Source organism: Opisthorchis viverrini (genome assembly GCF_000715545.1).
Source record: "Opisthorchis viverrini unplaced genomic scaffold opera_v5_336, whole genome shotgun sequence".
Taxonomy (NCBI): Eukaryota; Metazoa; Platyhelminthes; class Trematoda; order Opisthorchiida; family Opisthorchiidae; genus Opisthorchis; species Opisthorchis viverrini.
Window position 1 is genome coordinate 526,924 of NW_008751993.1, and position 14,104 is coordinate 541,027.

At 41.6% G+C, this 14,104-nt stretch overlaps 1 protein-coding gene across 1 annotated transcript in view; it reads left to right on the top strand.

Moving 5' to 3' along the window:
• T265_10116 (hypothetical protein) overlaps positions 1 to 2,768 on the top strand; it is a gene marked incomplete at both ends in the record, with an annotated part of 8,101 nt that extends 5,333 nt beyond the window's left edge. The window contains 2 exons of the mRNA XM_009176392.1: positions 1,816 to 1,891; positions 2,664 to 2,768. Coding sequence (XP_009174656.1) covers positions 1,816 to 1,891; positions 2,664 to 2,768 — 181 coding nt within the window. The remainder of the gene's footprint in view (positions 1 to 1,815; positions 1,892 to 2,663) is intronic.
• Between the last annotated feature and the right edge of the window lie 11,336 nt (positions 2,769 to 14,104).

Below are 14,104 nucleotides of genomic sequence, written 5' to 3' on the forward strand. Positions count from 1 at the left end.
GCAGAATGGGTTGATCTTGTGCAAGAGTTGACGAATGTCCTCCACCGTGAAGACCAAGTCGGTTAGAGGCTGTTCGTAGTTTCTCCTTGACAAGAGTGGATGTGACGAGGACGCTGGGGCTGAGTATAGACACGCATAGAGTTCTCTGTAAGCCTCAGATACCACTGTTGGGTCATTCGTCGGTTCTCCTGTCCTGTCCCTCCCTTGCAGTGGGGAGTTCCCGCATTCACCCTTCCACAGCACTGAGTTTGACAAACACTCATTTCTGAACCCACAAGTGGCAACATTCGTCGGTTCTCCGTTTCTGTCCCTCCCTTGCAGTGGGGAGTTCCCGCATTCACCCTTCCACAGCACTCAGTTTGACAAACACTCATTTCTGAACCCACCCGTCAAGTGGCAATAGATCTGAAGCACTTTATTTACTGTCGCCTAGAGTATGAAGTTTGCGCTGCATGTCGTCGAAATATATTCTGTTTTAGCAAGATAGTTTCCTGCGATACTATATTTTCAGACAGAGTATTTCGCTGGGATATTCAAAAGATATATTTTTTGTTACTTGACACTTTGTGAGTCTAATCGTTTGTATTTTGAAATTAGGCTAACTTTGTACAAAAATATATCTTATGTGAGCTCGACGTTATCTTTTTCCGTCAATTTTTGCGCCAGCCGGTTTGCTTTTCTAATTTAACCAGGTTCGTTCCAATAAGTAAATGAACAGAAAGTTGTTTAAAAACTTTTCCGAAACTAAGTTGAGTAACCTCATTTTTTGCATTCCGCCTGTAATTAGTTAGGATAGAGTAGGGAAGGGAGATCGTCGATACAATAGGTGATCAAATGTGATAAACTTATCTGAACAATAAACCAGTTTAATTAACTGGGAGAGCATTCATCGAAGCAAACTGCGAAAAACTGGGCTAAAACACAACATTCATTCAGAACCAAACAATCATATCATACTACCGAAACCATAAGACGGATTGAAAGCCAAACGAATGTGGAAAGCCAGAATACACCACATTAGAAATCGGCAACCGGTCAATCAGTCCATGAGCCGAGGTCTTCAGACAGAAATTACTTAAAGCACCAATTGAATTCAAGTGATGCCAGCCGCAACACAGCACAGTTCGGAATCGATCATTTGGACCCCGAGAAGTGTATGATTCGATTAATGTCAGATTTGAATGTAGTAATTTCCAACCGAACCATTCACTCATGACCTAACTTCGGTCGGTGATGAAACACTCGCAATCTGATCACTACGAGCAGAGAACAGATGAACACCATTCCGATCAACGACCAACAAACGTAACAATACAAGATCAGGTTTGGATAAAAACATATGGCTTCTGGGATATCCGTGTTAAAAATGTAGGAGCGCATCAGGTTCGTCATAATATTCTTCCTCAGTAGTGTATATATTATGTAAATATTTCATTAAAAAGATATAATCATGCTAATTAGAGCGACTTTTCGAAACAGCTGAGTATGACTTTTCCGAAGGCCACATAACAAAATTAGCTGAAGTGTAAAATTGCTTTCAACCATTTTATGCGTTGAAAGCTATAGGATTTTAACGAACAGACGTCCAGAAAATCAGATTTCCATCTCAATATTCACGTGGGCATGCAAATAGTAGAAAAGTCGAAGTTAATTTAGCTACTGATTATATCAAGCAGTGTGTACAAAAGTATATTCTGAACTACGTGTTTTCCATGCTTCCATTTCCGCGGGTTTTTGTTGTGCTTCCCTGTCTGTGAAAGCGCCAGCAAAGAGGCTACTCTTCAAGACCACCTTAACCTTTCTGCCCACCAACAGCGGTCCTAATGACAACGTGTTCATCTTCTTCTCTGGCCATGGTGCCACTTCCGTGATTGCCTTCCAAGAGGAATATGTAAGTTTAGTTAATTTTGCTAACCAAGATTGTTGTACGCAGTCTTTAATTGGAAGCTAAATAGTGAACGGATTGAAAACGCTTACGTAAACATGTTGGTCCGGTGACATCAGTAATTATTTATAAAATGGATCCTATATACAAGAAGTTTTACACATCAACCGAAAAATGGAACACAAGCTACGATGTTCGTACGTCACTCTTAAGAGTGACATCCCACGGAAATCAAGCTTAAAAGGCTTCATCAAGATGCTTGAAATAACACCGTCACATAGATTGCGTTTTAATAAATTCACGTTGTTCGATTCACACGATTTCGCGGTTGATCCATTCAGATTGCTGAGCAAACGTAGGTACCAGAAACAAGAAGCTGGTCGTATACAATTACTCACGATGCGTGGATGATGCAAAGAAGTCGTCAGCCGAATTCTTTATGATAAGGCAACAGACTGCTTTTCGCCTCTAGAGTGACAGCACGAATCTTTATTAGTATGAAGATTCTGTATTTATGTATGAGGAACCAGTCGGCGATGAAAAGCCGAGAAGCAATATACAACTGTTCCATCCTTATTGGGAATCATCAGTGGTGCACTTGACAGATGCAGCGTGTAACCGTTCGGCCACGAGCGACAAACAAACAGCCTGATTTATCCGCACTAAGTCAGAACATAACGCCACCCATTCTTCAATCAAGGGATCCGCATCATTGGTGACTGACTCATCGGGTGACTCATCTCGAGCTCATGAGAATTTCCTTCTGGTCCTGCGACAGATGTATGCCATGGAGTTGAACGATACCCTCGCCTACATGTATTCAAAAAATGTTCAACAATTTGGTGCTGTATGTGGAGGCTTGCTACTCTGGCTCTATGTTTAAAGATGTTCTTCCTTCAAATATGGGAATTAAGTAGCGTAAATTTCTGGCTGATTCTTGCATGGATCCTGTGATGCTGAACCAGTTTTATATGGGTGGATGAAATCATTGTGTAACCCTTGTAACCCCTGTGAGATTTTCGTTTCCCTTTGCAGCAACCACCAATTCCAAGTGGATAACTTCATTGTAAATTATAAATGGATCGTGGGTCTTTTATTTAAAGTACACTTCAACCCATTAAACTACAGGCCTAATGATTGTGCCGTGACTACCTTTGGCCGTTCTCGTCAGTGGTCTATTTTTCAGGGAGTTTTACCGAAGAAAACGGATTATACGTTCACACACTTATGTGATTTTGACGGGCCGACCCAACCAAACCCAGATAAATATCTCGTTCATGAGTGTTCGGCAAGCCTTGATTAAGTTTTCGAGAAAATCAAGTACTGCGTCTGCCTGATTCGCCGCAAGAAGAACAGAAGCCATTCTGTTCTGTATATAAAATGTCAGCGACTTTCTGAATAGTGTGTTAGTTCTAGAGGCCTTGCTTCTCCATTATTTCTGTGAGTCACAGGATCCGTTTGTCGATAATTTACCTCAATATTTCACACACGCTTGATATTGATCTATACCATCTGTTGTGTGAACCCCTAAACCTGCAGTCTACGTGACAACATCAGCCAACGAAGATGAACAATCCTGGGGTATTTTTTGTTATGACAAGGAAATCGATGTTTGTCTAGCGGATGAATACTCGTATGACTGGATTTTAGATTCCGAATACGTAAGTTTTAACAGATCTGTTGACAATAAGGCTGACAGTTTTGGATGGGTGACCCGGTGGTATTAAGGAGACTTCGGCAGTCCGTTTGATTTTCTAAACGATATATTTTTTTGCTTTTCACGCATGAAGAGAATTTATGCTAAATCAGCCCTCATTTCCGTCCGGTGGCTTTAAACTATATATGTATGTATGTGTATGTATGTGAATGTATGTATGTCCGAAATTTCACACTATCCTCTTAATCAGGTTTGCCTGCAATCTTGCAGAGGAATATGAAATAAACTGGCTAACTTCTGATTGCTATCATTGTAATTTGCGATCTACGATGTATACCGCGTTATTCCCATTGTGATTGTCCTTGAATCAATGTCATTGGAGGTCTTGTTATCATTTTCGTTTCAGATCGCCTGGCTAATTATCCGGAGATATAGGCGCATGGAAATGGTTGTGGTAGGCCAGCACTAAGTCTCTCTTCAATATATTTCTATTCCTTCCGTCTAATTAGGGCACTGAATGGATTTTGAAAGCACGCAGGGAAGCGTCAATGTTGAATACGGATGTTGAAAGTGATGATGTTGATGATGCTGATAACGATGATGATGCTTATGATGATGTTGATGATGGTGGTGGATCCCCTGAGCGCCTTCGTCTAAATACATCTGTTGAAATGTCAGTGGAATTCATGCTGTCAGTTTTTATCGAGATTGTCCAAATAGGTCTAAGATGTGTATGTATCTCGGGTGTATGCTGTAGGCTAGTCCTAGGTTTTCCCTCCTGTTCCACTATCCTTTCCTTTTCGACTACAAATAATTAGGACTGCTTGTAGGCCCGAGAATCATCAGTCTTTTCCTCCGTGTTTGCTGTCGATGCTGCTGCTGATGATGATATTGGTGGTGGTGATCAGAAATTTAGAGCATCAAATCATTGAGATATGTTGTATGTGCACATATGGCGTCCTGGAGCAGCGGAGTGCTTACAAATTTACCGAGCAGTATGCTTCTATGTATACCTCGGTTGTCTTAAATCCAGTGAGAGTATCAATGTTTTGCCTACAGTGCATTCGTCTTAACAATACGTAAGCTGATCTGTCTGCTTCGCATAGCTCCCTTTTTTCATTATCTCTCCTTCCCCGCGCGCAGAAGGACATAAGAAAGCGTACACTGAAGCAACAATACGAGGAGGTGAAAAGGAAGACGGTGTTAAGTCACGTGATGAAATACGGTGAAATGGTGAGTCAAAAAATATCACGGAGTGGTTCATCTGGGTAACTGGTGAAAAGTCAAACTGTTATGAAAGGGAGTGTATTTATCGAGGTGACAGTTGTATTTTGTTACCCGTGATAGTTTACGGTCAATGTTGAAAATGCTTGATTAGGAACTTCAGGTTCCACAGACGAATTTCAGCAAGTTTGCTACTCCAGGCATCTAGATATCCAAGCCTCGCCAGCGTTACTTTCCGGTTAACCAAGCAATGGCTTTGGGTACCTTATGATTAGTACGTTTCTGTGCTACGGTACAAAAGAAAGTCGAATCTATATGAATCATTTACAGGTAACTCAGAGGAAGAAAAGATTTACATGATTACTGAAACTTCCACCTGAACAGCTTGCACTCGGGGAGACGGTCAATATGTGGCACTTGATGTGGTTTTCCGTGATGGTTCGATGGATGCCTTGGTCCTGAACGACCAAACTTGGGTGGTAATACTAGTGCCATACAGTGATGTTTGTGAGGCGGTTTCGGAACTGATGTTCACTAATCAACCGGATTTTTCAACACTAAAACATAAGGACTAAGTTGTAAAACTTCGGTCGCATGGTGTGCAGCTTACTCTTTGTATGGAACAAGACGTTGTATTGGTTTATAACAAACTGATAGGTGTCTGTTTATTCTTTATTTTAGGCAATGGGAAGTCTCCCAGTTGGAAAATTTCAAGGTCATTATGATCTACTGATGCACCGGAAGGACGGTGCGGTAGCAGTAGGTTTACAGCGGAATATTCGACATTGTGATTTGTCTATTGGAACAGTTATTACTTACGCCACTGAATGCTTAAGCACCCAAGCGACCACTTCACATACCAAAGACAGTCTAAGAAGTTGTCACCTCAGTGGCCGAAACACCTGATATCCCATTTGTCATCGACGAAGATTGCCAATTAGAACCTGACTCAATAATTATATCAAAATGTTTTTTGATTGGAAGAAGAGTTACTTGTATAAATCACTCCGTGTCGTTTCCTACAAATCTGTAGATCGATAGGTAGATAGATAGATAGATAGATAGATTAGATAGATAGATAGATAGATAGATTAGATAGATAGATAGATAGATAGATTAGATAGATAGATAGATAGATAGATTAGATAGATAGATAGATAGATAGATTAGATAGATAGATAGATAGATAGATTAGATAGATAGATAGATAGATAGATTAGATAGATAGATAGATAGATAGATTAGATAGATAGATAGATAGATAGATTAGATAGATAGATAGATAGATAGATTAGATTGATAGATAGATAGATAGATAGATAGATAGACAGACAGACAAACAGCTTTTGAATTCTTAGCAACTGTATGAACAAGATAGAGACGGATGTACAGATAGGCACCTATTTTATTGAATACCGGATAATCTACTTAAACACAGCGGGGCGAGCGAATCGTAGATCAAACACATCGAGTGTCTGATTGTTGCCTGCATCGTGATCAACGATTATAATAGACCTGATGTCGGAAACCCAGCAATCCAACTGACAAGTGTTTCACCGATTGCAATTTTTTGTCGATTTCATGTTACACCTACCGACGAAACATGTTGTTCATCAATGAGAATGAAAAGAGCACACAAATTATCACGTGCTAAACACAAGGTGCTGCATATCATTTATAGCCGCTGTGCAACCCCCACAACTATTATTATTGCTTCTTTCAGCTTGGCCACACCGCCAAGGAAACGTTTCGTGGTATCGTCGTGAGCGTGACAACCCACCATAAGCCAACGTTAAAGGGCTTGTCCAAGAGGGATGAGCTCATGTGTTTCAAGGCAGTATTTGATCAAGTCCGGACGCACTGCTTCACAATTCAGCAGGCAAGTTGACCTCGTGATGCACGGAAACAAGGGTGTGCAAATATATTCAAACATTACTGGCCAATGCATTCACCCAAGGCGTCACGTAAGATGACCCTCAGTCCCAAAACCACCCTTAGTTAAATGTCCAGTAAACGAACTTTAGACGAAAATGTGATGCTGAAATCACTAGCATCTTCGTTCTTTTCCTGAAAGCGGACGTTCATGCCGTAACATGGTGTGCATTAGTTCGACATCTTGAAAGCTATTTTCCATCATAACCGGTTATCACTAAGGCGACCGATGGTAGGTAGAAGGTGATGTAAATAAGTCCTAATTTTAAAAATCCGAAATGCTACGGAGTAAGCATATAGATAAATCAATCTCGACAGCAGCTGGATGAAGCTGACTGATTTCAATTCAATTCACTTCAGTTCAGTTCAGTTCAGCTCAGCTCAGTTCAGTTCCGTTCAGTTAAATTTTACCTTAGATAAGCTTAGTTTAGTTCAGTTTGAATTGAGTGAGAACTGAATTCTAACCAGCATAACACAACTACCACGAAAAGCGAATAGACCGGTGTTGGAAGTGACACAGGACAGTCGTGAATGGTGGTTTCCTTGTTTGTGAAGGGTCTTTGAGTTCAACACTGCAAAGCGATATAGTGGAGCAGGAGCAGCGGGAATCGTTAGGTGTGTCGTTCAAAAGCGCACAATTTCGAGGGGCATTTACCGAGCAAATTGATGTCCAATCAACAGAAAGCTGGAGCAATTGGTGCGGTAAAAGTGTAGAAAGACAAGCCCAAGGTGATAGCCATGACTAGTAAACTCGGATAAGCTCATACGAATACTTCTGTCTTACTTTGGGCGCGTATCGTGGTTTCATTTTTTACCAACCAACTTTCAAATTTCTGTTGACTTAAAATCTTGTTTTTCTGTATAGGGTCGTATACATCCCACTTTTTCACCAACGAGACCGGCCCTTTTGTACAGACCTCGTTTGCTTCTACCTGCAAGTATTTTGCTTGAAAGGCCACGGATGCCCAGCTATTGCGCCGTGTGATTCACTAGGGTTCGTGAATCTGTGCTATTCCAAACAGTTTCCGTAGAGGAGGAATTCCGCTAGTAATTTCACCATTTAGAATTGATCAAGGACAAACGCGCAAAACCACTTTATCAGTGTCACATCTGTCCGAAAAGCATAACATACGGTTGTTTATTCCAAGAATCGTCCATTATTTTTGGAACTCACAAAACCAATCTGTTCAGGAGAAGTCCGGTGAAAAGCGCAGGCCTTCTGCTGGTTCGGCTGTCCTCATACGATTTGATCTAACGGCGGAGGTATTTGTGAGAATTGATTTTCGTACGTGTATCGGTATAACCAGACGAACTAGTCATTCAAAATTCAGCGCAGCGTAACAACCGACACGTATGCTTTCGGATTGGCGAACATGTACAGCATATGGGATAATTAAACAAGAGAATAATGAATAGAGCAATGAATAGAGTATCAGTCATGTTCATCACATCCGCCACACCTTGAATGAGCGTGTGGATGTTTATAGTCCAGTGGTGGTGGTCTTGACTGAAACCTTTCAGATCTTCTCGGAATGGAAAGTTCAGACCCTTCACAGGTTGTGTTTCCTTCAGATACGTTTTCTTCAGATACCATAAGATCATTTACAAAGGACTCATCAGTATTTGGAACAGCAGGAGTGCCGTTAACAGACTGACGTCTGGTATTGAACTCAACCTGGTCAATGTGCCTCCGGTGGCAAGCGAAATCATCCAAATCAAGAATTGTGACCATTCGTTTGCCATTTGATAAAAGTATTATTCCTGTAGCAGGTCGTAAATCATTAAACTTGAGAAATGTATCACCAGCCGTTTCGGCACCGCGAAGACTTGTATGCAACAAGACGAGTTTTAAATAGAAGCGCGGGACCAATCCCAGTAACAGAATGAACGGCGTTTCTGTATTGCATTAGAAAATTATCAATCCCACGGTCCAATTTCACAAAAGTAGTGGGATAGTGTGAAATAATGGCAGACTTAAGTGTTCGGACAAAATTCTCAGCAAGTCCATTCTACTGGGCATGTCACGGAGCAGTGAACAGATGTCGACATCAAGACCCTTCCAACCTTCCTCGAGGAAGATTGCAGTGAGGTGTGTGCCGTTTTCAGTGACCAAAGCAATTGGTACACATTCATGGCTGAACACTTTCCTGAGTGAAGTCGGCACTTGCAGACTTAGTCAGAAAAAAAGATTTTCAGGCGAACGTGAATATGCGTCAGTAACGACCTAGGCATAATATTTGCCGATGAAACTACCACAGTGGTCTGCGGAAACTCGTTGAAACGCTTGACGAACAGGCTCGTGTAAGCCAAATGGAATAATTCGTCTCCTGGTTATTTTCATGTCACCTGCAGGCTTAGGACATTTAAGAATCAGTTGGTAATTTGTTGAAATGTTGGTGGCTCGGGTGAGTTTATTGGTTGTTGATCAGATGGCTGTTGATCTGTTCGCCGAGCGCAGTTGAGTGCGCACTGATGATGTCTACTCCTATGGTGACGAAACGTTCGCAAGCCAATTGCCAAGCTTGGCGAACAGATCAACAGCCACCTGATCAACAACCAATAAGAATCAGTTATTTGATTTCAATCTCATTCACAGAGGTCAGTAAGGTGATACTGATTTGCAGTGACATTCTGGATGTACTACATTCTTGATCAACGCATACACCTACTTTCCGACGAAATGTAGGATATATGCAGTGAGTTTCTAATCATCCATATCGGATTTTGTGAGGCATCATATGTCAAATCGGTCCTAACATCCTTTACGTCACGTGCAGTAGAACTAATATATAATGATTCCATTTCGGCAGCCTGATGAATTGCTCCAGTCGCGACGCCAGAATGTGAGAGTTCAGTTTCGTACGTATATCGGTACAACCGGACGACTTAGAAATTCAAAATGTAGCGCAGCGTAACAAGCAGCATGTATGTATTCCAACTGGCGAATACATATAGCATATGGAATAATAAAACAAAGGAATAATGAATAGAACAATGAATAGAGTATCAGGCATGTTCATCACAGTTGGCTAACCGAAAAGAACCCAGACAATTCCTTGTACGGATGACTAGCTTATATAAGTTCTTTAGATTATCAACAAACCATGTTGCCTGACTGATTTTAATATTCCTAAAACAGCTTCGATCGGTTTCTTCTCCTCCAAATTCACGATCGACGGCTGTTTTACCCAGAATCGTATCTTATCATGGACGTTCGTTACTATTCAAAATACCTCACTATTGGCAAAGCAGGATTAGCTACATGAACTGGACTACACATATGGTTGCTGCAAAAGGTTCGACAGCTGACAACTAGTTTCGTATTACTTGGGGCTCATCAGGTAGGCGCACCTCCTGACATCCCATCAGCCTTGTGTTCTGGATGACCATTCAGTGGACGCGAAACATTATTTTCGGTTCACTTATGTCCCTTGTTGAAAACAAGTCCGTTTGCAAGCGGGAGTATTTGTCAAAATCTGTCGTGTTCAAGTAGAACATGAGGTTGACGGAAACTCTGGGACTGCGACTACATGATGAGTATCAAGGCGGGGGAAGCCGGTCGAAGTTTTACTACGTATTTGGTTTCGTAGAGTTCACACAGTTTCACGCATCTGCTACGTAGCTGGAAAAATTCGAGTATTCTTCGCTAGCAGCGTTCGAGTTTATACCAAATCGTTTTGAAATGTCCAGAAGTCCGATATAACGATACTCACCTACCACTCACTTAAATACCAGTTTTAATCTCGGACTCAATAGCCACTTGATATTCAGTGAGCCTCACGGAAAGTCATTCCCACTGTTTAGCTTATTGTCCACTGTTTCTCGAGAATGCTGAAGCCTGTTGGTGAACGTTGGGAAGAATCTTGTGTAAACATACCTTCTTCTTCGTTTGAAAGCACTCTCAGTCATTAGTACAAACCTATGCTCAAAATGTAGTATCCTAAGACTTCATTCTCCTGGTGAATCATTAGCTTCCATGATTAGCTAAATCCTGTTATCTATCTTTCTTCAGGTGGCCGACGTAGCTCAACATACAACTCACTTAATGGAACTTTGCAAAGCCGGATACGAGGCTGAAACCCTCATCGACTCTGTCCACAACGTTTGCTCCTAACACACACGCAACTTTTTTCCTCAGTTTGCCAAAATATGATGAATTGCAGCTGTTCCGTATCGACTTTTGCCATTGCTGTGGAACGTGGGTTGTGTTTTTCCATCAAGCTAGCCGTCCAAAGTCGTTCGGTAAAAAGCAATAGCATTTAGGTAAAACCGTCGGGATTCTCAGGCTTTGTGGACTCATCAAGACACCTCCACATATCCGGCGTACCAGTGCATGTTAGGTGCACAGGACGAACAAAATAGGCCAGCCGGCCGACACAGCTAGAACGGCTTTTTGTCGTCTGTCGACTGAAACACACTGCTCAAATTTCAATGTTTCTCGTGATCACTCTAGCCGTGATAGAGATGCATCATTAAACTTAGCCCCATCTACCTTGAATATGTTCTTATACAACTGCTTAAAACTTCATCGTATATTTAGATGAGGTCGCTGGAAAGACCTTAGTTTGTCTTACAATCAGATTGGGCAGATGTTCACTTAACGCATTTTCAACCTGATTTTGTTGTATCAGTTTCATCAACTGTTTGATATTCATGCGCGTATAAACGGAAGGTTATCGACTCCAAGCCAGGTGTATCTAGTCCAGAATCATTACCCAGATACTACAAGGAAGAAATTCTGGGTATCCCGGATGCGCAGTACCGCACAGAAATCAGCACAATGAACAGACCGATTACCAGGGCGGAAGAATATTTGCTTGGCAACTGACCCATAAAACGCCAGGCAACAAAACAGGCCGGTTGGTCACCCGGTTGCTACTCAACGAAATCTGTACAACTATTTTTGAAAAGACCTGCTAGCATAAGATTGCTGAAAAACATCAAATCGTTTTGAAATGTCCAGAAGTCCGATATAACGATACTCACCTACCACTCACTTAAATACCAGTTTTAATCTCGGACTCAATAGCCACTTGATATTCAGTGAGCCTCACGGAAAGTCATTCCCACTGTTTAGCTTATTGTCCACTGTTTCTCGAGAATGCTGAAGCCTGTTGGTGAACGTTGGGAAGAATCTTGTGTAAACATACCTTCTTCTTCGTTTGAAAGCACTCTCAGTCATTAGTACAAACCTATGCTCAAAATGTAGTATCCTAAGACTTCATTCTCCTGGTGAATCATTAGCTTCCATGATTAGCTAAATCCTGTTATCTATCTTTCTTCAGGTGGCCGACGTAGCTCAACATACAACTCACTTAATGGAACTTTGCAAAGCCGGATACGAGGCTGAAACCCTCATCGACTCTGTCCACAACGTTTGCTCCTAACACACACGCAACTTTTTTCCTCAGTTTGCCAAAATATGATGAATTGCAGCTGTTCCGTATCGACTTTTGCCATTGCTGTGGAACGTGGGTTGTGTTTTTCCATCAAGCTAGCCGTCCAAAGTCGTTCGGTAAAAAGCAATAGCATTTAGGTAAAACCGTCGGGATTCTCAGGCTTTGTGGACTCATCAAGACACCTCCACATATCCGGCGTACCAGTGCATGTTAGGTGCACAGGACGAACAAAATAGGCCAGCCGGCCGACACAGCTAGAACGGCTTTTTGTCGTCTGTCGACTGAAACACACTGCTCAAATTTCAATGTTTCTCGTGATCACTCTAGCCGTGATAGAGATGCATCATTAAACTTAGCCCCATCTACCTTGAATATGTTCTTATACAACTGCTTAAAACTTCATCGTATATTTAGATGAGGTCGCTGGAAAGACCTTAGTTTGTCTTACAATCAGATTGGGCAGATGTTCACTTAACGCATTTTCAACCTGATTTTGTTGTATCAGTTTCATCAACTGTTTGATATTCATGCGCGTATAAACGGAAGGTTATCGACTCCAAGCCAGGTGTATCTAGTCCAGAATCATTACCCAGATACTACAAGGAAGAAATTCTGGGTATCCCGGATGCGCAGTACCGCACAGAAATCAGCACAATGAACAGACCGATTACCAGGGCGGAAGAATATTTGCTTGGCAACTGACCCATAAAACGCCAGGCAACAAAACAGGCCGGTTGGTCACCCGGTTGCTACTCAACGAAATCTGTACAACTATTTTTGAAAAGACCTGCTAGCATAAGATTGCTGAAAAACATTTAACAACTAACTGCCGGTCTCACATTTCTTGGTTTCATTTGATAGGCGTACAAATCAAAGACGAATCAACGCCACGGAGTAATTGCGGTGTGACAGTTGATTCACACATTCAACTGAAATGTATCTTGGGATTAACGTACAAAATTAGTCCGTACTGTACAGTCCTTCTGCGGTTGATCAGAGATGTCAAGACAAAACCCCAACTCAGAGAGTAATCCGATTACTTCGTTTACAAACAGATCGATTAAACCACGCTTTCGCCATCAACCGGTGGAACTCTTCAGATACACCTCGTCTTCGGATGAATGTCAGAGTAAAATTAAAAAAATGTTACTGTTACTGCTTTTCCCAATCCTGTGCCCAGTGTCAGAAAGGGTACACAACAGCCTCATTCTAAACAAGCGTGTGCGTGCTAGTGTAAAATTTACAACGGCTCCGCGCTATTTAAAGAGAAATTTCTGCCATTAATACTAACAATCCGATAGGAGTTTAGTGAACACCCGTCAAAATCGATCGTGCTTCGGAGAGATGCTAATCACAATTTGGTCGTGCTTCTTTGCGCGCATGAACGCTCGTCGGCTTTGCCAAAATGATTGAAAGTTTAACTGGCCTGGATGTTTGCCGGCTATCCTATTCAAATTTTGGTGGAGTTCTAGGGTCTCAGTAGGTTCCGACCATCCTTGGGTTACCTTCAGGATTGAGAACTTTCTGATAGATAAAATATTCTCATTCGCACATTAGCTACGTCTTGTCGAGGTACTCAGTAGAACCCAAAGAAATCTTTCGTATATACTGGTCAATATCAAGAGGATTGTGAACTAAAATAATTTTCAGAATTATCTTCAAAGATGAGTGAGTTCATTCCTCTTGGTGCATATATATATATATATATATTGATATTGTTTGTATCATAAGGATAGATCACCTACGCGTTGCCGCTCCCGAGAATGGGTAGAACACCTTTTGCAGGAGTACGATATTTGATCCAACCGAAATTCCCGAGACAAACTAAAGTTATTTGGTATTTTGTTCACTAGGCTGCAGCTTAACTAACGTAATTGATGTCTTTTGCTTCCGACAATAGGAGACATAGGATTGAGCAAGTCGCATGAAACTTAACATATTATTATTTGTCCAGACAGGTCGTGCTTCGAAAACGACAGAAGCGAATCACGCACCTTGGTCCAGCCC